Source organism: Anser anser, assembly GCF_964211835.1.
Source record: "Anser anser genome assembly, chromosome: 1".
In the NCBI taxonomy this organism is placed as follows: Eukaryota; Metazoa; Chordata; class Aves; order Anseriformes; family Anatidae; genus Anser; species Anser anser.
In genome coordinates this window covers 13,688,946-13,713,996 of record NC_139720.1, presented here as the reverse complement: position 1 = coordinate 13,713,996, position 25,051 = coordinate 13,688,946, and the positions used below count along the sequence as shown (strand labels likewise).

Genomic DNA, 25,051 nt, shown 5'->3' with positions numbered 1-25,051 from the left:
CTAAATGGAAGTGGAGCACAAATAAAAGAAAACTATAATGAGGTGTCATGAGCTTTTCTGCATAAAGGATTTCTACAGTAGCTCTCCCTCCAGTGAAGAGCTGCTTAGTGGCAGAAAGCTCATTCACATTTGATTGTCTGGTGGGAGTTAAATCAGGGATTATTAACAGTTTACGCCATCCATCCTAAAATTGCATTTTTCCCCTGGCAGCTGCTAAAATCCCATCTTTATCACAAACAATTGCAGTAACTGCTGGAGCAGGATTCCCAGCCCTGCTCTGGCCCTGGTCTGCTGTGCTCAGAGTGTGGTAGCAGCTGCCTTGTGCACCGACACTCCAGTGGTGCCTTGCCACCAGGGGCCAGTTAGACTAAGCCCCTCTAATAATTTCTGAAGCCATTATTTGTGTAAAGATGAAAAGAGAGGTGTTAATATTTTCCTAAGGCCTTTTCTTCCCGGATCCTATGCAACAGTGGCTTGGGTGTGATTAGGTTTGTCCCCCTCCTCCTGATCCGCTCTCTGGCATGTGCAACTCTGGTGAGAGATGTACAGTCCGAGTGCACAAGCAAAGCCTTTTATAGCTTGTGTGTGTGTCTAATTTTATGAGTCCCAGCAGAGCTGGTGTGCCACTCCATCGCTGGAATAGGCCCCACATTAAATAACTATTTTGCACAAGGGCGCTGTATGATTTTGAGAGTGTCTGCCTGGTTTTTATGGATTTCTGGTCTTTTAAATGAATTAAAAGACACATCCCACCCAGCAACCATCTGTTTCTTCAGAGGCTCAGGAGGAGGGAAGGGGTGGCAGCGGGTGTTTCTGGAGCTGTGAGGGGAAGAGAAAGGAAGGGATGGGATGGGGTTCTTTGTAAACACAATAATCACAGCATCTGGGAATGGGTTCCTGACCAAATCACAGTTTGGTGATTGAGAGAAGACAGGAAAAACTGTTGAAGTAGTAAAGAAAGAGAGGAGGAGGCAGCAGGAGAGGAGACAACAGGTGTAGCAAGAAGCAGGGAGGACTTGTGTTCTGGGAACGAAGGAACTGGAGCATGTCTCATCTCTTCCATTTTCTTGGGACTCACCACCATGGAGATTTCCTTGTGTGGTGTGTCCAACTAATTTTTATATTGCTATCTTCCAACAAGCAGTAATGTCAGAATGTGACTATTTTTAAAGCTTCTAAGCCACAGACACAAGCCTGTTTATTTAAGCAAAGATTTCCCCATTTCCCTCAACTCGTTTGCTACATACTTTACAAAGATCTCTCTTCCTTCTCTATCCTTCAAATAGGTATGAATCATGGATTCATAAATTAACACCTCTCTTTTCATGCCTAATGTATATTAGGTGTTTAAGTTAAGGTAGTTAAGTGAATCCCACTCAGTGGTCAACATATCACTGACTTTCATGATGAGTTCATGGCTGACTTGCAGAACTAATTAGACAGTAATGTTTGTTGCATTTTTCAATGAAAAGTTTAATAGCACAGGTGTTCGCTGGTCCATAGGACTTGCTGAAAACTGTCAGGAGTGTGTTAGTTCAGAAAGCTCAGAAACCATGAAAGTAATTGGTTTCCTATGTAGGGAAAGGAAATCTGCATCATGTAAACAAACACAGGGAGCCCTTGCACAGAGAAGCCTCAGTTTTCAATCCTTTAGGGGAGGGAAGGCTTAATCAGAATCTTTTGAAGGCAGAACTGCATGTTTCCAATTTCTGGAAATGTTATTTGCTTTTTGAGGTTCTGGTTGATACTTCTGATGAATACTTTGTTGTAGTGGAAGAGAAGCAAGGTTTTGTGCATTTTGTTCGAATTTTCTGGAACACGTGGTCTGTGCCTTGCAAGACAAAAGGCCAGGTGGTGGCTGGATGAGTAAAGGCCCAATATAGGTGATATTTGGAAGACTGTCTAGTTCTTTGGGCACCTGCTTCTGTGATCATTTTGCCTCCATGTAACCTCATAACCTCCATGTAACTTCTCATGGCAGAGTATAAAAATGGTGCTATATAACAACTAAAACAGTCAAACAAGAAAAAATGTAGAAAAAAAATTATATATATATATCTCCTAATGGTAAATGACTTAATCTTGGGACAAAAAAGGGGGGGTGGGGGGTGAAGTAGATGCATATATCAGTAGAGATGCTGGCATTAATACATGTTAATACATGGATAAAACAGTTTTAACAGTAGGAATGAAGACAACAGGGGATTCAGTAAATTTAAAAATGAAAACTCTGTATGGAAGCTTTAGCTGGCTAAACTCTCCTTCCCAACTTGATGCCATGTTTCATCTCAAAGCCCATTGGCACTTCAAACAGCAATCACTTACAAAAGATATACTCTTCAAAGATGACATGAAGAAAAGCTGAGCAAGTAAAATCAATCAATAAGAAACAGTCTCTATCGCTTATTCATAGCACATGAGAAATGAAGAGGTACAGTGATATTTCCAGTGGCAAAGAGGTGGAGGAAAGCTTTGTGACAGGAGAGAGAGGTCCTAAAGTGGTTTTGAAATTGCACTAAAACTGTGGGATTAAACTTCAGAAAGATTTATGTTTTAAAATCTCTTGGCAGTTTGAGATGTTTATCTTCTTTATAGTCCAGACATCACAGAAGACATCAGTCAATATAATGTCCACAAACTCAGGTATTGTAGAGGGAAACGAGATGACAAATAGCAATGAGGAAACAGCAGATGTTTCCCCTTCAGCAAAGTGAAGAACAATAGCTGAGAGAGGTGGGACTCTGTACACCGGGGATGAGAGTGATGGCAGGTCTGTAGAGAAGGCATCTAGATGAATATGACAAACGCCAACAGTGGCAGTGATAATGAGCAGTGAAGAGAAAGCTGAAATGATTTTAATGTGCTAAGATTTTAGACCAGGCAGGTGAGAAAGATAATGTAAAAAGCTACACCTAGACAGAGCAATTAATACTGTCTCTTGGTTATAAGAATGGTAAAGAAGTTAACCTTACTGTCTGCACCTGGAGAGGAGCAAATTGGATCGTTTCTAAATACTTAATATGATGACGATGGTCTGAAGAACAGCAGATCAGTTATCTTACTCTTCATACATTCCTGTCAAGCTACTGAGCAATTTATTGTCAGAAGTGATACATTTCAGAGAGAGCACAAAGGTTTGAATCAGGATTACCACCAGCCATCCAATTTCTGGTGAGAGGAGTCATCCTAGAGAAGATAAGTGATGATGAAACAGCTGTGTTAGAAGGACAGCATTTCTAGACTTCCAAACACTTCTCCATATTTCATAGACCACGTTACAGAAGTAGAATAGATGAACAACTGAATCACTGTATATTTACTGAAATACAATAATTAAAAAAATAAAATATCCCTTGAATTCAGTCTGTCCTTTCATGAGGGCATAAGAGTTCTCTACATAGTTTTCATAGGCAGTTTTCCTACCATATATATCTCTGTGTTCATATATCAAGATTTCAGGCAGTTGTTCCACTATAAACCCCTAAAATGTAAGGGCAGATAATTAAAATAATGCTCAGAAACAGCCAGGATACTGTAGAAATCCAGGTATTTTTCTTGCTTCTGTTCCCATGTTCTTCAGCTACCAGAGTTCAGGGATCAAGCGAAACATAGATTATGACAAAACAAATACTCCATAAACACTGTTTCTGTGCTTTCTCCTAAAGTACACTTTGGTTCACTCACATATTCTGTCCTCGAGCTATATTGAAAACTAAAATTATGGGCCAACTACAGCTTCTATAAGTAAATATTAATTCATTGAAATCAATAGGAACTACATTACTTTATTAGAGGATTTAATTTTGCTACTTAAATCCAAAATGCTATATGCTATCAGTGCGATTTGCTGAATTACTTTAATAATATAGTCATGCAGGAAAAAACCTCAAGGATTTTTTAAATATAACTTTGTTTTTGGAACTGGAAATGAAACTAAGCTTAATCAAATCTCAGATTAAGGAAGCAATTTGTTAAGTGGAAAAGAAGCATTCATCTTTGACTTCTCTAATGGACGTAGGCATAAGAAAGGCAGCCCTGCACTAAGTTGACCCTGGACCAGCTGAAAAGACCCAAAATAAAAAATGCAATCAATTATTCACTACATCTATGTATCTGAAAGTCTAGCGTCTATCCCTCAGCAAAGCTTATCACTCAGATTTCCAGTGTATTGTTCAGGGCATTGTACTCTGTGCAGAGTTAACCCCTTCTGCAAAAAGTTACCCCTACTTTGCCTCCCTGGGAAGGTCCCCTAGCAGGATGTCAATGAGCCACAGTTTGCTGTGAGCAGACCAGAAAACAGCTCCATTTAGTTAAATGTGTATTTTAAAAAATTAGTTAAATGTTATTTCTAAACATTACCAGGGCTTGCAGCAGCCCATTCTCCTTGCCCCAGATCATGTGGGGAAATGCTGCTCCAGCTCCATGGGCAATGTTACACTTTGACAATGCTACTGGCCTGTTCAAGCCAGAGATTTCATTTGCCCATCCATGCTCATGATGCGCTGATGGCTTTGGGACACTCAGGAATAGAAATATCCATTTGCAAGCTGTTTACAGAAAGACTTGCAGAGGTTTAGCACAACACCTATTAACAAAAAGACAAGCAAGAGTCATAATCTAGGAAAAGAGGTGAAAAAATCAAGGAAATTTGTATGGGAATCAAGTACGATTCAGGCTTGAGAGGTGAGTCTGTACAAACCTCATGAGGTTCAGCAAGGCCAAGTGCAAGGTCCTGCAGCTGGGCCAGGGAAATCCCAAGTACAAACACAGGCTGGGTGGAGAATAGATTGAGAGCAGCTCTGAGGAGAAGAAATTGTAATAATGGCTTTAAACTAAAAGAAGGTAGAATTAGATGAGATGTTAGGAAGAAATTCTTTACTCAGAGAGTGGTGAGGCCCTAGCACAGGCAGCCCAGAGAAGCTGTGGCTGCCCCATCCCTGGAGGTGTTCAAGGCCAGGCTGGATGGGGCCTTGGGCAACCTGGTCTGGTGGGTGGCATCCCTGCCCATGGCGGGGGGGGCGGGGGGGGATGGAACTGGGTGATCTTTAAGGTCCCTTCCAACCCAAACCATTCTGTGATTCTATGAGCACGTATTTTGACAGCAAGTTCTTATTTTCTTGGGTTTTCTTCCTTTCCATCTGATTTCCATTGAGATTCTGTGAAGATCTTCCATCCAGAAATTAGCTGGAGAATTAAAGAAAAAATAAACACAAACTTTTTGCAAACTACTAAACTATATCTGGACTCTGTATATGGGAACATTTATTTTGGTGGCACTCTACATCAGAAAAGGTGGCCAAGCTTGAGGCATTTTGTGTGAGAGAAGGCAAAGGAAAATATGGTCTAAACAACCCTCATATAAGTCTAATTGCACTTTAGACTCTAAAAATACCAATTATAAAAGTACAGAGAGAAATCAGAAAAAAATAAGGGGGTTCGAGTGAGTTCACCATTGCTTGCAATGTCATTACATCTGATGTTAAAGGTGAGCTTGGGATGTCTGAAGACAATGCTGGTCAGCCCCATCTGAGGCAGTTTGTTGGGGGCTCTTTGTCGTGGCTCAAGCCAAAAACCAATACCTCAGTCTTAGAGGGAGAGGGCCCTTCCTCTGCTCCTCAATCAGGCTGCATGCAAAGTCCTTCATATTAAATTCAGCAACAATTACCAGCCCCTCTGAGATTTTCTGCATACTTCTTCCCCTAAAAGGTGAGAAGTCTCACATCCCTCCGTTACTAGGAATAGGGGATATGACAAATACGAATAGAAAGCAGCAGCAAGAAACGTGTTAGAGCAACTGGGCTGTAGGAGCCTCTTGGTGCGCACTTTCAGAGTAGGGTTGCAGCATACAAGTCAGCAGGGACCACCTCCTCTGTAGGGGCCAGAGTCCTCCAGGAAGATGGGTCTCCTCGCCTGGATGGCAGATGTCAAACTGTGCAAGTCCTGCCTGCTACAGTATCACCTCCTCACTCCATTCCCACCTCAAGCCTGGCCTTTGGAATAGATAACCCTGCAGCCAGAGAAGGCCAAGGCTTACAAATTTTCTTCAATGCTTGTTCCTGTTCTTCTTTGGAGGAAGTGTGATGTTCTTGTTTGGAGGAGCTCAATGAGGTGCCCAAAGGCTGAGCTCTGTGCTGGGTCCCCCAGGCGCCATCCATGATGCATGAGGGCAATATGTGACCGAAGACAGTCTGACCTTGAGTGTGATGTCGAGCTTCATGGTTTTCTCTCCAAACCTGAGCCACTTACTCTGCTCATTTTCATGAATGAGGTTTCTGCCGCTGCTGAAAGGAAGGTGGTGGAGCCAAGGTTATCAAGAAGTGATGCAGGAGAGCTGGAGGAGATGATACAGCTGATATCAGACCCTGACACTGATGGCTCAGGCCCACATGTTTCAAGGAGCTTTGTAAATCTGGAACATTTCTGAATTACTTCCTCCCCCATGATCTTAGGTGGTATCATAAAATCACTCATCCCCAGTGTTTTGTGCCCCCAGGCTGACCCCACTTTCCTTGAGCTGTCTTGTTCAAGACATGGTAATTCTGCAGTAGTGGGCTTGCACCTAGTATAGCAAACGTGAAGTAAGGATTTTGGAAGAACAGTAACTTTGGGATAAATTATATATGTAAAGGTCAGCTTGGCTACCTGTGGTGTGATGTTTTGCAGCTGATAAGCAGGGATGCTCCTTTTTTTTTTTTTTTTTTTTTTTTTTGTGGTGCAACAGCATGCAGAGAGCAAATACCTACCCAAAAGGTCCTTTCTCAAGAGGCAGCTTTAGCACATTGTATGTGCCAATGCTCAACCTTTACGTTTGGTTTGAGCACCAAACTGTAACACTCTTATTTTACAGTCTTCAAACCTGATGCAGTCTCCAACGTGAGGTTTCTAATTTCCATTTTGAACGTGTTCTGTTCTTCCTGCAGGTCTGAATGCAGAAACTGTGAGGTTGGAGAGCAGTGCGGTGTGATTATGCACGGCAGCGCTGTCACTTTCTGTGAGCCATATGGTCCCCGAGAGCTGGTGAGTGCTTTGCAAGTTTGGTGTTCAGTTCTTAAGCAAAGAGATAATGCCATGGGAGAGCACCCAAGGAACACCCCAATGTTTAAAAAAATAGATGACAACCAACATTTGTTGCAATTCTTTGCAAAGAAAAAACTCTTGATCTGGTGTATATCTAGGTTATTTTAAATATCTGTTAAAGACAGGGAAGGCAAGGAAATAGAGCTATGTTTTCAAACTGGCATAATTGTCTTTATTTCAGACAACGAAATGTCTTCATTTCAGATAATTCAATTTCAAAGGTTCATTTTTCTTCTCTTATTTTATTAGCTGTGTCTTTTTTTTTTCTTCTTGTTGCTGTTGACAATTGTTAATTTGGTTGTAAAACATCACTTGTGAATAATGCATCTTACAGACTAAAATGCAGCCTGGAGCAAGCACCTGCCAGTCTCGGGAAAGTGTATGTAACAAATTGAGTCACGATGAAGGTGACAGAATTAATTTCATTGGGGTGTAGTTTGGTCATAAAATTGCTGTAAGAAACAACATGGTAAAATTTGCATTAACTTGGGATCATCTGGGTGGGGGAAATGAATTGAAAGATATATAACCAATGCCCACATGCTGCAGCTGACACTGGCAGATAGCTACAATGATGTACATAAATGGGAGTTTTGGAAAGAACTGAAAAATTACAAGACCAGCTCAAAGCCTGTTTAATTCAAAATTAATTTTCATGTTTTCAACTGTATTCTGAATGGAAGGAGAGGCTGATGAGAGCTATTTGAAGAGGGTACATGGAAGAGGGCCATAAAACAGAAGTGGTTTTGGGCAGTAATCTTCTCATCATTTGAGACACTGACAATTCTTTTAACGGGGTTAATTTTACATCTTTAGCTGAGATCAAAATTGCACAAATGCAACGTAGATATTGCTGGTATGGTTACCGAAAGTCATAAACAGCTTTAAAAGTAATTCATAGGTTTTATGGATAAAGAAGAATTTCAGTCATTTCCCTCACAGCCAGCTCCAGCAGGGGAATCCTGACAGTGATGCTAAATTGCCTCTCTGTTATTCTGAATGCTATCCGAATGTGCTGTGCTTCATTAACTGCCTTGAGAAGAGATGCATTGTTATATGTCCTGTGCAAAAATGAAGTCACACCACTGGGATACTTTTCCCACATATTTTTAGCTCATTTTTAGTTGTGGTATTGAGCATAGGTAATACTCCTTGAAAAACAATCTATTTAACACGGGTCCCAAGTATGAGGGGTTTAAATATTGTTAATTAGTTGTCTTCTTCCTGCTGACATATAATTTAGCCTACCCCTATTAATCACAAATTGGCTTCAAAATCCAGCATTGGACTGTACTTTCATTACCACATGATAAAATAGCACTATCGCAGCATCAGGAATTTGGAAAAAAATGTATTATGATGCCTAAGTGGCATGATTAAATAATCAGCTGCAAAAATCACCATGCTTATAAACAGCTAGCAGCCTAATAAAGAAAGTGTTTATAAATATTATGGCAATGTTGCAGAAAAAATCAAATCCTTATGAAGGAACATGTGAGGGATTTACCATTTTGGGTGAGCACAGGACAGTGTTCGTGCCACAGATTTGACCTAGTTTTATTTTTGGTTATGGACAAAGGTTTTAATTCCAATTTTCTTTGAGCCGACTTGATCCTGATTTGTAGCCATCTTTCAGCAATTACACAATATATCTCTTCCTATCACAAATTTTAAACCCTGTTTCACTTCTCCAATCTTAATGTATTTTTTGAGTCCCATTCTTGAGATGACTCTTGAAATCTCTGTTCCTGTTCATGGCTCCTATTGCCACATTATTGCTTGAAATACTAAGTGAAGAGGAGTTTGAATTTGTCAAATGTATGATATCAACCACTGTGACAGCTACTGGTTTGCTTCCTCTCCTTTCCTGGCTCCCTGTAGCTGTCTGTTTCTGCAGGCAGAGGTTGTTTAATAGCAACTGTCCCTGTCTGTTAGTGAGAATTTACCATTGGCAAAACCCTGGAATGATGCATAGCGTCAGAGATGTTGCAGAGGGAAATAGCTGCTAAAGACTCCCTGCTAGCCCAGAGCTTTGCAAAAAGTTTTTACTAAATATAATGTTTTGTTTGTTTGTTTTTCTAAAACATTACTGGAACGACTGACAACATAGTCTCTTTTAATTCCTCCTGAATGCTTCTTCGGTGATAACTGATACATTTAATTTCTTGGTGATATGAGCCACTGAACATTGATAAAGGGTTTCATTTTGAAATTAGAACTTGCACAACATAATTAATTGAATGTAAGCTAATATAATAGGTACTCATAACTCAAGTCAGAAAGCACTTTATTATTTGGCATGATAAATGTGATACCTAATGTTGAATCGATCCTGACAGAATGGACATAAATAGGGACATGACTACAATTTTAAAGGTGTTAATATAAATGCAACTCCCCCGTTTCTGTTATAAGACTAGAATTATCTTTTAGGAATATTACCTTTTAGGAATATTCCCAGGAGAGGAAAAAAAAAATGTATTTTCAGTAAACTTTATGTATAGATAATGGGAAATTTTCAGATGGTTCTGAAAGTTGCTGTTTGTGATGCTTGTGATGATTGGGAATCTGTCCCACTGAGTCTGTCTTCATTCATGGATCATTAATAGCCGTGATAAATTTCTTAAATTTCCATGCATCCTTGTAACGCACCTGCAGTCACTTATATCAGCCAATCTTGAGTGCATTTCAGTGAAGATCCCATTCATTAACATTTATAAGAAGTTTCCCTCTGTATTTAGCATGTATGCAGAAAACAACAAAACACACCAAAAATTCATGCCAAAGCAAGCCATTTCCTGGACACCTTATTTTCCCTAGGTTAGAAGGAAGAAAACAGATCAGTCTGATGATCTTTCTGGTCCTGTGGAAAGCTGCTCAGAAAATACAGCTGTGCTCCACACTCACCCGCAACCACTTGAGCATGCCCAGGACCAGGTCTCCATCCATTATAATTTAACAAACACTTTGCTTTGATGCACACCAGCAGTGGAAGAAGTTTTTTCTTTTGTTCTTCTGCACCATCGCCTGGAGGCAGAGATGCCACCCATACAAGCACTGGTGGGCTTGCCAGAAATGAACTCAGGTTAAAACTAACTTGCAAGGGAAAAAAAGACCATTAGTTTAACAGAACTCAACTGTTCAAGCTGATTTAATGTGCTCCCACCCAAATGCCGATGTTAGTATGTTGAAGGAAATGGCAAAAACTCCCCTGTCATCTAGGAATTTCTTAATCATATGCACTTGAAAATACATACACATTCCGAATATATGTTTGCAAAGGCATGGAAATTTTTTTGAAAGTCTCCAAAGATAGAAAAGACAAAACAGGTAACCACAAGATAGCATTTGTTCTGTGTCACTGAAGTCCTAAATAACAGTCAGAAAACATCTGCATTTAGGAATAGCTTTTGTTCAGTGTCATGCAGCAATGCGCAGGGTAATAAGAGAGTTCAGACATGAGAGAGTTCTCTCTCCAGTTCTCATGTTTATTTACATAGTAGATAATTAAAGAGAACAGGACTACCTGATAATGGAAGAATCTTTGCTTCACCTTATGCCTCAGGGAAATTATGCAGAAAACGTATTGTTCACCATTACAAAATGTTTATAAAATTGCCTTCGTAATAGTGCCAGAGTTAATGGCCAGTTGAGTGAATGTAGGGTCTTCCAAGTCCTTGCATCTAATCTTTACTTGGGTGCTGATTTTTTAGAAAATGACAGTTTTGTTTCCATAACGTCAAATTTTATCTGTATATTGCTGTTTGACACTATTCTTATTGCTTTCCTCTCCTTCGCTCATGCAAGCAAAGCAGGAGAAGCAATGAGTCCTCTACTTGGAGGTGCTGCCGTGCGGACAGATCCCCAGCTGAGTTCTGGTAGCTGAAGCCTAGACCTTGAGCCACAGACCTTGCTCCTGGGGCTGAATTTGCTCAGAAGCCTGGCTTCTCTGTAGCCTCATCCACGATATGATGTGGTGAATGGTTGCAGATCACAGGGCTTCCTGACAATGAGCACAGCTGATAGAAAAGTCCATCACTGCTCCCATGGGAAATGACTTGAAGTCTTGTATGAGGTCTGACATAGGATGACAACTCCAAAGACCTCAAATCTAGGCTGCAGTCATCACTAGCAACAAACAGTTGAATTTAACTAGGGTGTTTGCTGTCACTGTTCTTATAATTAGATGATATTTTTAAGTTTGTGTAAACTTCCTGTCTGACCAGTTTGTGTCTCCTTTTCTTTTTTGGTCTAGTGCTGCAGTGGTCTTTCATTTTGCACAGTTTTCCACCTTCAGTCTAGCCTATAATATCTGCTTATAGTGAAAAACTTTTTCAGGGTCTGCATATCTTTGCAGGGTCCTTTCCTAAAGGGAATGAACCACACTTTGAGTCTCCTCTTTCTGGGGTGATCCTCTGACTTGCTTGTTATGTAGCACTATTGTTAAGTCCAACTTTAAAAATTAATTGAAAATCTTTTTGAAATAATACAGGTGATATTATTTCCTTCACAGAACTCTAGTGCTCTTGGTCTTATAACGTTTTCAGGACAACTGTTCTAATGTGAACAACTGAAATATGAGGGTATTGAAAGAGAGAAAAAAGAAAAGCAATATGGGAGGGCAGTGTGCTGAATACAGAGTGAACTGCTCAGTGTTTTCTGCCTGCCTGTAGGTCTTGGTTGCATATCAGCAGTGTGTGGATGCTACTACAAAATTTCATTGTACATATTATGCTGTATCATCAAGATTTTGTTTGCTTTACTGCTGAAGACTTAGATTCTGTTATCCCACTCTTAACATTTCATTTTATTATTTTAGATTTACTTAATGTTATTTTCATTATTTATTTATGATCATTTTTGGTTCTTGTTCTGTGCTGAGAAAAGCAAGTGAAAACCATTCTGTATAGACAGGTTTCTACTAAGCTGATAATAAACCACAAGGTTCATCTTTTAGGTCTCCTAAAAGACTGGTCAAGTGCCAGCATTCCACATAAATGTGCTCATTTTGCAGACATTAGTACAGTGAAATGGAAAAAAAATGCCAGCTTTGACATATGATGAGATACTAATAATCAAAATGACATATCAGCAATGTCCATAATCACTCAACCTGAAAGGGTAGGATATTAATAGTTTTATGCACTGAAGGTCTAGGTATCCAGAGAGCTTCCATGCTTTCAAAGGAAAACAAGTGATGAATGTATTGTTTTGCTGACCTATCTCTCTGCTGTTTGCTTTTCTTCCTGTAGACCACCACTGGCCTTAACACAACTACTGCATCCGTCCTTCAGTTTTCTCTTGGTAAGTTTAGCTCACTCTTTCGCCTGAGAAAGTGCAAAAAGTCATTGCTGCAATGGAAAATGACCCTCAGTTTCACATTCACCATTCTGGTCAATGTGCTACGTGACATAAGGGATTAAAAAAAAAAAAAAAAAACAACAACTTTTAAAAACGGAAAAACTGCAGCACATTTATTCATCTCTTAATAATATATAGAGCTCCCAACATAAACTTTCAAAAGGAGCAATTCCGGTGGATACTCTGATGATGGGACCCATAGTCATGGGGTTATTTTTTTTCAAGTCTATTTTATAACCTGATGGCTAACATTATAATGACTTGCTCTTTCTCTAACGCGTGATTCCTGTCTCTAAAAACTGAACTAGCAATAGTGGATTTTTCTTCTTTAACATTTTCAACCCTTATTATCTTACAGGTTATGACTGGATAGTGCTGTTTTTAACACATCTGTACAAACATAGTAGGCAGTAGGGCAGACCAAAACGAGATGCTATTTAGTTCATATTACCAACAAGGTGGCGGTATGCTGTATTACTTAGAATAACTGCTGTAAGTTATTGCAGATTTTCAGTGTGTAGTTGTACTTTAATGCAGAAGTTGTGTCTTGGGCTGAAGGCAAACTGGGAAAAAAGTTAATTCCTCAACTTATAACTCAGTGTTCAAGATATGAAGGAAAAATGTTTTCATGATACAAATAGTTCAATAAAAAAGCATCGAAGAAAGATAGCCAGCTTCCTCTGTGGACCTCTGGAAATGTATTTCTAAATTATATACCTATTTTTAAAAAAGTAATTCTCCAGAAGTATCAGCAGAGGTGTGATTAAAGTCTGGAAATATCAGTTGGAAATAAGAGCTATCAGGTACCTTGGCAAGCAAGTTAGTTTTTTTTAATAGATCTGAAATCAAAACCCTGGAAGGCTCAAAAATACATCAGTTACATTTGTTTCTAACTCAAGTTGTTCATTTGACAATTTGTGGGCATCATTACTTTTCACCATGCAGCTGAGTGCAATGTTACTAGTGCTAAGGGCTGGTATCTGTGCTTGTATTTTCACCATTTTTATTAATCACCATTTTATAAAGTCAGCAAAATATTTTCATTCCTAAGCCAAATTAGTGCATAAAGACCCAGCACCTCTAGAAAAACAGCCCAGATTTACCTTGCAGCTTCACGCAGTCAGTGAAAAGGAGTAGCTCACTTGACCTGCTAGGACATGTTGCTCACCAGCAGAAACCCACCCAGCATTTATAAAGCCCCACATTTCTGTCTCACCCTCCCACCTGTGGCTGTGCCCAAGGATGTGTGACTTTTATAACATTGAAAGTGTGCAGTGACTAAGGAATTTTGCTTTTCAGGAAAATTTGCAAAAAAAAAAAAAAGATATTGATTATTTTTGCAGTGACTCAGAATGGTTAACATCAATGCAACTCACAAGTCAGTGAGCGAACATTTACTGCTCCAGGTAGGCAGCCAGTGCCCACTGCAGGTGATGTGGAAGGGTGCAGCTCCCCAAAGTGTAAAATTAGACTTTAAATTTCACTAGTAGCCTTTGGTCCTATCATCTGGGGAAGGCCAAATAAAAACAAGGTCAAGAACCATCTGGGCAAGAAATACCCTATATGACAGGACTATGTGGTAACAATACCCTAACCTGTACCAGTAGGAACAAGTAAAATCCCCCACAAGGTAAAGCAGGAGAGGGATATATGCACATCTGAGTAAATCAATTTTCAGCCTGAAGTTCAAAATGTATCATATTTCCCTGTGTGTCTATGTTGGGCTTGAAATATAGCACAGATTTGCCAGGGGACTGCTGCTGTGCTCAGCAGTACTTGGCTTTACAATCATAAATCTGAACGAGGCATTTGACAGTTTCCAGTTTATTCCCAAATGTCCAGTTTAATCATAACCCTATTTAGAGATTCTTCCAGGAGAATTACCTTTTTTTAAAGAATGCTCAACACTTTCTATCTACCACTGAATAGCTTAAGCTGCAATCTTTTGGGGTCACCTTTATATTAAATTTCTCACCTAGCTTTGGTGACATTAAAGTGCATATCCTTTGATTTCTCTCATCACTAATTATCAGATGGAATTTTGTATTTGCAGCTATATAAGCAGGTGAAGACTGGGAAATAAAGCAAAAAAAAATTGGCCCTGATTTCATCATGAATCCCAGATCCTTTTAAACTGTATGGTAAGAAAGGATAAGACCCTAGTGAATTTTTCATTAGTTGATGTTCTGTCTAGTTTTCTTAATGTGCCCTGTATTTGGTAGTCTTGACCTTTGAAGGGCAACATGGGCCAAAAGAAGCACAGAGGATGAAGGCTTAATTAGGATTAAAATGTAATTAGTAAGACTTATTCAGCACACAGGACAACATTAAAGTGCAGTAGCCTTTCCCAGTGAGAGTAACTTGTCTGCCATGCAGAATTCATTCTGAGCCTCTTCGAGCCAGTGGCCTTGCCTGCTGGTGCAGGGCTGAGGTGATGCTTACAGTCATGCACTGTCTGCCCAATTGTTCAGAAAATTTCATTTGCTTCAGATATCTTAAATCATCCATGACTACATTTCTGCAAGACCAACCACTCATATGTGAAAGACAAAGTCTAACAGTTTGCTTAGTGCTCAATGGAATTGTTAAATGAGATATTTAAGGCATGGACTTTGGACTCTTTCAGGCCAGAACCTCTAATTCAACAGTTTGGGATTGCAGGATATTTTGCACAGAAGCTTCTGGTCTCAGCTCCCATACAATGTTAGCCTGGTTCATTAGCTGAAATATTCTCTATTTCTCCTTGCAAAACTCAGACTTTTCCCTTTAGCCACATAGAATTGCGGAATATCCTGAATTGTAAGGGACCCACAAGGATCAGCGAGTCCAACTCCTGGCTCCACACGGAACCACCCAAAAATCAGACCATGTGTCTGAGAGCGTTGTCCACATGCTCCTTGAACTCCAGCAGCTTGGTGCTGTGCCCACTGCCGTGGGCAGCCTGTCCCAGTGCCCGACCACTCTCTGGGTGCAGAACCTTTCCCTAACCCCCAGCCTGACCCTCCCCTGTCCCAGCTCCATGCCGTTCCCTCGGGTCCTGTCGCTGTCCCCAGAGAGCAGAGCTCAGCGCCTGCCCCTCCGCTCCCCTCGTGAGGGAGCTGCAGGCCGCCATGAGGCCTCCCCTCAGCCTGCTCTGCTCTGGGCAGAACAAACCAAGGGACCTCAGCCGCTCCTCTTATATCTTCTCTAGACCCTCCACCATCTTTGTAGCCCTCCTTTGGACACTCTCTAATAGTTTTATGTGCTTTTTATATTGTGGTGCCTAAAACTGTACACAGTTCTCAAGGTGAGGCCATGCCAGCACAGAGTAGAGTGGGACAATCCCTTCCCTTGACTGACTGGTAATGCCGTGCTTGATACACCCCAGGGCACGGTTGGCCCTTTTGGCTGCCAGGGCACACTGCTGGCTCATATTCAACTTGCCATTGACCAAAACCCCAGATCTCTTTCCACGGGGCTGCTCTCCAGCCTCTCGTCCCCCAGTCTGTACGTACAACCAGGGCTCCCCCCTCCCAGGTGCACAATCTGGCGCTTGCTCCTGTTAAACTTCATATTATTGGTCATTGCCCAGCTCTCTAATTTGTCAAGATCTCTCTGCAAGACCTCTCTACCCCCGACAGAGTCAACAGCTCCTCCCAATCTAGTATCATCTGCAGACTTACTCAATACAACTCTAGTCCTACATCCAAGTCATTTATGAAAACATCAGAGAGAACTGGCCCTAAAATGGTGCCATGGGGAACCCAACTAATGAGTGGCTGCCAGCCTGATGTAACCCCATTTACTATAACACTTTGAGCAAGACCCATTAGCCAATTGCTCACACATCGTACTATGTATTTATCTATCTGTATGCTTGACATTTTGTCCAGAAGGATACTGTGAGTAACCGTATTGAAAGCTTCTCCAGGGATGCTTTCAGCTCTTCCTGGGATGAATATGCATTGTCATTCGCATAAGCCAGTATGATGGAAGGTGACTGACAGTGATGAGAGATTAATGACTGAGCTAAACATGGGAAGAAAGAGACCCATGGAGTCCCATAAGAAGAGAAAAGGCTTTAAGGGATCAATGCCAAGGTGTGAGGTGTGCAAATGGAACTGCTTGTTCCTTGAGTGTCCTCTTCAAACATAAACTGCCATAGCTGTGGGGTACGTAGGCTGTCTGTGTGGGTGTTCAGCACTGGCAGGCTATTTCCAGTCCTTCTTCCTCCACAGCACGTCTGAGTCTAACACAAAGCTGAATCCAAAGGTGCTGTGGTGAGCACCAACACACAGACTATCCTTCTGGGCTTGCACTCCTCGGAGCTATGTGTATCTCAGTGTGACAACTGTTAATGCAAAATGTTAAATTACCATGAAAAACTTTGTTTCATGGCTCTTTCTTTATGCTTTAGTATTGATAGGTTATTTTTGGCTATTGAACAATTTTGGAAAATGGGAATAACTTGATAAGGCTCCTACTCTTCAGCTTTTTTCAGGAAAACTCTTGAACACTCCTCTGCAAGCAGGGTGAATTTGACACTGTCATGTACTGGATAAATACAATGTGTTTGTAAGGAGGGATGCTATTTTAAAATTCTTTTTTATTCAACTTTTCTGATATATCACAGAGATATCTGTGATATCTCTGTCATTACTAGAGCACATTAATAATCGTTCCCCCTATTAAAAAAAATAAAAATAAATAAAAACCCTATTATTTTATATCAAAAAAAAGTGATTGGGTTTTCTTTTAGTTAAAAAAGACCTTCTGGGATCAGATACATCTTCATATTTCAAACATTTGGCATTTCAGCTCCATTTTTTAAAGAACAAGCTAACAGTTGTGCAAACAAAGAGCTAGCCAAAGGTCAAAAATTTTTTTTTGCTTTCTTTGGAGAAAAAGCTTGGGCTTTCAATCCCTCTTCTACAAAAGCACCACTACCATCATAATAAAGAACTTTTAGGAAGATTGGGTTCCCAAATCTAACAGATTCTACTTTGGGTCAATCATTAATCCTTACCTTTAGTCACCCTTAATACTGCCTTACTAGGCAAATATGTGACTTGCATTATTTTCCTTTGATCCTATCATAAAACACCTTTCCCTAGCTGATTTTAGTTGAGTTATGGTCCTTTCATATGTGTACCAATCACTTTGGTTTAAAACAAAAGAGAGTTTTAAATGAAATGCAAAATGTGCCAAGCAATATGGCACTAAATCAAAAAATAATCTGCATGAACCCCTAAGAATGAAACCTCTCATCACCTCACTGTTATCGCTTCTGTGCACTATTTTCTGATATACAGAAACAGCACATTTTGACAAAAATTATTTGTATTCTTATTGACTGGGATCTTGTGATGGAATTACTACTTTTATATAAACATCATTTATTTTTCCTACAATGGATTGCAGTGAAATTAAGAGACAGCCAATGCAAAACAGGATGTAAAATCTAGTTTAGAAATCAGGTAATGCAAGGTAAAGTTATTAATGCAGTCTTCTGAAATGCCTTTCTGTTAGTTTAGTGGTGGCCATGCCAGAATTCCTGGCATGGAGAAAAGGACATACAGAAAGTCTAGGACAACTGCATGTTTGCCTAGGACTTCCCGCTCTTTTTATGCCTCAGATTTAAAATGATGAGACCACACCACTCTTGAAAAAGTTGCAGTCTATGTTCAATGTGATAAATGAAACACAGAACCATAGAATCATTCAGGTTGGATCTGACAAGAAACTCAGGAAAATTCTTCACCCAGGAAAATTCTGCCTGTAATCAATAAAATAATAAAACCCTCTCTCTGAAGTTCTGTCAGGCACGGAGAGTACTACTGAGCTGGCTAGAAGGTGCTGTTATCTGAGTATTATTTACTGGTAACATGAAAGTCTTGAAGATGAAGAAAGCATGAGCAAAGGTGGTCTTCAGAGACAGGACAACAAACAGTGCTGACACTAGAATTTCCTTAGGTATTTTTTCTGGATAAATCATGTGTTTAGTCCCTGCTATAGCCAGAAAAAAAAGAAAAAAAAAATCTTGAACGTGAAGCAAAACATGCATCTTACCCATAGAGTAAGAAGATGGGACCTTACTCATAGAGTAAGAATGGCCCCTTTCTTCTGCTGCTCCTGGGGTAGCTTCTTTCACATCATTTGGTCACTTCTCTGGCGTTTGTTGCTGTCGCTCCTTCCATTGTTCCAACTTATTTTGTCTATACGTCCATCAGATGACCAAGTTTATTGATGACTTACCTTACAATAGTTAATAGGAATAAAACGTACAGTGTTTTGTAGGGATAAAACGGGCTTCTTATAATCACTGCAATACTTGCAACTTATCAATCTCTCTTAATCTTTTTCTGATGGAACCCTAGTGCAAGGATATGTATATCTATTTTTTCCATATGCTTAAAATATTATAGAAGAAAGGTTTTTATTTGTGTTCAGGACTTTTTGGTAAGGATGCAACCCCAACAATTCAGGGTGCAGATACATTACTCAGTGATTTTTCAGTGGTATCCTCATTCTCCCTATTTTCTGTTTATTTGTTTCCCCAAAGGAAATAAAGTATTAAGTTTTCTGCTGTCACATGCATAAATATTTTATTGACAAACTCATCATTTAATCACTGAAATAAGCAACAAAGCTAATAATTTCTTCAGTCTTGCTCAGCATACTTTTCATTCTTGCAACTTGATTTTCTGGTTGAGTGGTCACCACTGTCTTCACTTCAAAATTCTTGAGCTTTATAAATCCATCAGATCATCAGCAGCACTTAAATGAAGAGGAATTGTCTAGCCTGTGTTGACCTGTATGTTTGTAGTATAATTTTGTTAAGAGGAAAGGTGCATGTGTAATGCACATATCAAGAACTTCTATGTGGCACAGTGTATTTACAGCCTATTTTTATTGCTTGAGGATTTCACAGTCCTTTGCAAGTGTAATGGAGAAAACAATTTAAAATATGCTTTTGATTAGTATATGAGTAAGGGTCATTGATTTGGATGCAGATCTTTGACATAATGGTTCCAAAAGGGTTTTCGTGTTATGCCCTGCCTCACCTCGGGCAGCAGGTTAGTGAGTCATTAACCCAGCAGCCCCTATTACTCTTTCTGAACCACCGAGATCACTGGGGTCAACAACAGAGCTGTTTTACTCTGTGAATCCAAGTGCTAAGGATCTCAGTGGTGTGTGTTGAAGACAAAGCACAGAGAGTTTTTTTATCACTTTTAGTAAAAAAAATACAACTTTTTCAGGTTTACATTTCTTTCTTCATTTTTGTAGTTGGCAGTTTGACTTTGTTATCAGCGTGAGTCCTAGAGAATTGAATTATAAAATGTAATTGATTGTGTAGATAAAGGAAATACTCCTTTTTTTTCTTTCTCTGAAACATATTCAAACTACACAAATTTTATAATTACTATTATTATTTTTTTAAACAGAATCTCTGGATGTGCCCTTTGGATTAGTCCTTACTGCCAAGCTTTATGCTTCAGAAAACACATTTGCTTCCCTATTAACCTTAGCAAACAGAAGACCACAGTGGACAAAAATTACCTTACAGAAATAATCTATAGACATAAATACAGCAGCTGATTCACTTGACCCCCATGTATGTCTGTGGAGGGAATAGCAGCCTCTCCAGGTGCTTACCTAGAGTAGCATCTGGAGGGCTCTGCAGGGCATCTGCAAGGCAAGGTGATTCTTTCTCCTCCTCTCTAGAAACATCCCTATGCTGCTTGGCTCAGCAGCATGAACAACAATGAATGCATTTGGCCCCATGTTACAGTCTAAAGGCAATTGTAATTTATATTTTTATCATGTTTTAATTTATTTCTGGTGGCAGCTGTTATGTTGACAGTACTGCTGTTACATTGTCTTTATCTCCTGCTTGGATTCAGACCACTCAATAGGAATGTGCCTTAGCTTTGGCTGGGAGGAACCACTGCTGACCATTTTCTCTTAATTTCTCTTTTTTTTTTTTTTTTTCGTTAGTTTTATAATTAGCAGAGGCTAATTAGCAGAGGCTATCCAATGACTGACAAATGCTGTGATAGCCATTTTATGAGGTAGCACTGGACTTGCCCTCAGCTGAGCTGGACAGAGATGAGCAAGTCCCTTCAGAATTGCTATGAATATTCACTCGTGTCTCTCGAGAAATACAAAAGTGAAAAGTAAGGTTCTTCTGAGGACAGCAAGGAAGAGTATTTGATCTTTTAAATCTCTCACTGTCTTGTAGCTGAACACAAAAATAATGGCGGAAACTGTGGAGCTAAATGTTTTGGGCATGCTGAGCCACCTCCTTCATTTTAATCACTTGCATGGATGATTTCCTTCAGCACCCAGATTTCTTCTGCTCCGATGCCTTCCAGAAAGCACCAGATTTGTGTGCTTGGTACATTCATAAGGTCATGTTAACTGTGGTATGAACAGGTGAGGAGAATTCCCAAAGCACAGAGTGGCTGGAGGGAGATGGCTGCTACCGTCTGCAGGACAGATAGATTATCTTGTGTTAAGAAAATGTGGGGCACTCCTGGGCTGGTTTGTAGTTTTAAAAGGATTCCATTGCTGGGAAGCTGGCTAATAAAATGAATAAATAAATAAATAAATGTTAGGACTCTGCATAAACTGAGTTTAAATAGTGCATAAAACAGCTTTTAAGCTAGGTAAATTAAAACACTAAGGCCTGTAAGAAATCAAGATTGTGAAATGATGCTTGATTGTTGCTACATTTGGATCCAGTCCCCTCTAAGCAGCAAGAACACAGAGTGTATCTGAACGCCCAGGCTGTTTTGTCCTGATTTGTTTCCTGTACATTGGGGAAGAGCTGGAGAATTTGATATAATTAAATGCAAAAATTTGACATATTGAATTTCTTCTGCTTGCTTCATTTCTCATCTTCCACCTGATAAAACAGTATTAAGATTTTTTATTTACCTCCCAGATTGTCATTTTCTATTGCCTGGCGTGAAACCCACTAGTTTTCTTTCACTTTCCTGCCAGAGAAGCCCTTTGTGTAGATACATAGGTTATAAATTGCACCTAATGTGAAAGAGTAAGACAGGTAAGTAACATCATCCAGCACACTTCACATAGCATGAGTGGAGATGTTAGGTGGGGGTTATTGATTTTGCTGAGTTATACAAGAGGGGCTGCCTAGATAATGCCTAGGTTGAAACTAGGGCTTAAAGTTAATGCGATATTTGAAAGACATTTTAATAGCCTTTTGGCGAAATGATTTGTGCTGTTTTGGCCAGTCCAAGGTTGCAATGAAATACTGTTTTTATTACTTCAGTACCAGGGTTTCTCTTCCACTGTTATGAATTAAACTGTGAGCGCTACAGATTTACTGTGCAGAGAAAAGCAGCAAAGATAAAGCGAGTCCCTGGGTTCTGACCCAGGGCAGGTGGCAGAGCCACCTCCGCATGGTCGAATGCGAGCCATTACCGAATTGGTTGCTGAAAATAATAAATACCGGATTACAGACTGACTTTCATCTTAATCCGGCTCATATCTTTGTATTAGGATAACACTGTTGTATGATTAAAATTGTCCATTTCTGAATTAACTCAAACAACAAAGCATCTGTAGTTCCTAGGGGAGGGAAGGGGGGATAGAAGGCCCCAGCTCAGCAAAATGCTCCTGTATTTTTTTCTCCAGCGGGGAAGGGAGGGGGTTTTCCATGACAGCAAAAGCAGATAAAAATAGAGAAAACCCATCAGGCACTGAAAAAAATAAAAAAAGCCTTTCACCCAACCAATTATTACCTACCTACATATAAAGTTAATGACAGGCAATCTGTTTTATAGGGTTTCAGAAAAGAGAGACACCTTAATTCAGGACTTGGCTTGAAAAAAGAAAAATTTCCCAGATTTTCTTGGTGACGGGGAAATTCATTAAAGCAGGCAAGGAAACTACTTTCAAGTCTTTATATTTGAGCAACCATCTTTTTACACAGCAGTTCTGGGACCAATGTGTGCTTTCTGTATGCCTCCCTGGTACATGCTAGCTGTTGGGATCTGAATAAAACACCATTTACCTTCCAGCCGTGCTTTCATACCGTTATGGTGTTAAAGGTCTTGATTACTGACCTTCACAGCTGACCCAGGCTGCTAATCAGAGCTAAGCAATAGGTCTCTGTCTACTTATTGATACAAGTTAGTGTACCAATTAATAACTACTTTAAGTTTAAAGTGGTATAATTTAAATTTTACCCAGCTTCATTGAAAGGTCATCCTCTCAGAGGACCTCTGCCTGATCTGACATTAAGCATTTAGTGGCAATAATATTGAAGCATACAATACGGGTGTACAAGTAGAAAACGCTTACTTAGCATAGGGCTTACTACTTAGTCACACATTCAAGAACCACTGAAAGAGTCTTTCTGGGGAGTTAATGATATTATTATTTCCGTAGCTGTAATTAATGGGTGTCTATTACATCCAAGTGTTAACAAGTTTACTCACTTTGCCTTCAGCAAGGTACTCTATACACTATTGGTGCACTTACGAATGTGGTTAAATTTAGAAGCATCATTTAATTATTTATTTGGCAACAGACACATTATCCAAGAACCTGCTGGCTTATACCTGCTGGCTGTATTTCAGAAAGATACGCTATAAATAGCTGAGCATCTTTACATCAGAATCAACTGGAAACTCGCATAAGGGAAATACAGCTTTCTGCCTGGCTTATTTTTCTCTCCTTAATGTTCTCAGTGCAAAAAGAAATATGATCTGTGATCTGTCTTGTTCATTAGAAGAGAACAAGATTTGTGTGAGCACAGGAAGCACATCATATCACTGAATATAAATAGACTGAAAGGAAGTTGGGCTGGATAAGTGTTTTCTCAGACTTTTCTTACTTAATAGCTGGATTACTTCTTAGAAAGTAGGTTTGCTGTTAGTGAGAACCTTCACAGGACATGGGTGAGAAGGGAAGATGGGAGGTCTGCTGCACCAACCGGGGATATCTTCTGGGTGGGGTCTGCTTGCTCAGGGCCCCATCCAATAGGGCTTTGACCTCTGATTAATTTTAGGACTTCAGTTCTGAAGTCCATTTGATTAATTTTTATCAAATGTATTTACTAACTATTCTACTCTTACACAGTTTTATGATGGAGGCTTCTAGCATGTTTGTCAACCTTTAATTTGGATGTAACTACCAGCATTTCCAAAGTAGAACAACAGTCTAAAGCTGTCAGCAGAACAAAAGTTAGCTGTTCTCCAGAAACTGCTGGAAATGAATAGTTGAAACTTCGCAACACAAAATTCATAATTCACACTAAAGTTAGAGTAGCCTCTGGTTTTCACCAAAGGCAAATACCATTAACATTGTTGTTTCCTAGTGTCAGGTATTTATTCCAAGTTGTTTTTCAGAACACACACAGGGGCACAGACAGCCAAAATCTTCTTGTAAGGGAGAAACAAATAGTCAGCAATAAAATATTTAATTATTTCCGTGAAAAAGTAGGATAAAATTACAACATAGAACACAGTTCTTGCAGTTTTTTATTTTAAGATTTTTTACACTTAAAATATTTATTTGTATTCTAACTTTGATCTAGAAACAAAGACACGTTAAAAAAATGGCTAAAGATCTAAAATTTGACAGAATTAAAATTCACACTTGAAATCAAGTTCTAAATTGTGGCTTCCAGGAAAAATAAAAATATTCCTGTGACCTTCTCTTGATGAAATTTTCAGAGGGAATATTACATGAATAGCGAGTTGCATGTTTTCATACCAGTGCGTCTAGTATTCCCAGTCCAAAATATTCCATCTTTTAACGTGGTTAAAATCATTTGGCTCTTTACTAGAAGACAACATAAACATATACTTCTTTTTTTTTTTCTTTTTTTTTTTTCTTTTTTAAGTAGTATCCATGGAGCATTCATTATACCAGACTGTATGGTTCATTAATTTGGAAAAAAAAAATATTAGCATGCCAGCCAAATTTGACCAGTAGTAATTTATACTATTCTGTCTGGCTTAATTCAAGTGATATCAGCAAATCATAATCCTTAGCAAACACTAATCATTATTCATCACATTAACAAAATGAACAAAAGTAATCTTCCAGTATTAGATAAACAGGATTCTTCTGAGCTCCCTTTCAGGCCACTGTTAGGACACAATCAAACCCTTCTACAAATTTTCGCGTGAGTTTTTCTTGCACAGTTACACACTAGGCTTATTCTCCTTAGAGCCAGCATTAGATATCTCATCTACTTATCCACTGAAGCACTTGCAGGAGCTATCAGGAGGTTGTCAAGAGGCGAAGAGCGTCACAGTCTATAAGGAGAAAAATATTGCTTCCCTTGCAGATGGCACCCAGTTTTATCTCAGCAAAACACCAGCTTCTAATCAGTGTTGTTAACAAATCTTAGAGACCAACAGCCACATGACTCGGATTTCTGCAGATCTGGCACAGTTGGAGGCAAAGCTGTAGTGAGTCTTGCATTAATTTTGCCTCCATCGTCAGCCTAGATACAAATACATCAATACCTGCCTACAAATACCTGTTATGAAGTGCCTTCACAACATTTCTCCTTAAATACTCTTAGTACTTCTACATACACAATGTTTTAAAACATAAGGTGCATAAAATATTCACTAATAATGGCATTGAA

At 39.5% G+C, this 25,051-nt stretch overlaps 1 protein-coding gene across 2 annotated transcripts in view; it reads left to right on the top strand.

The window, feature by feature from the left end:
* RELN (reelin) overlaps positions 1-25,051 on the top strand; it is a 293,768-nt gene that overhangs the window by 128,546 nt on the left and 140,171 nt on the right. For both annotated transcript variants that reach the window (XM_083821372.1, XM_083821373.1), the window contains exons 7-8: positions 6,921-7,017; positions 12,330-12,381. In XM_083821372.1, the coding sequence (XP_083677498.1) occupies positions 6,921-7,017; positions 12,330-12,381 (149 nt within the window). The remainder of the gene's footprint in view (positions 1-6,920; positions 7,018-12,329; positions 12,382-25,051) is intronic.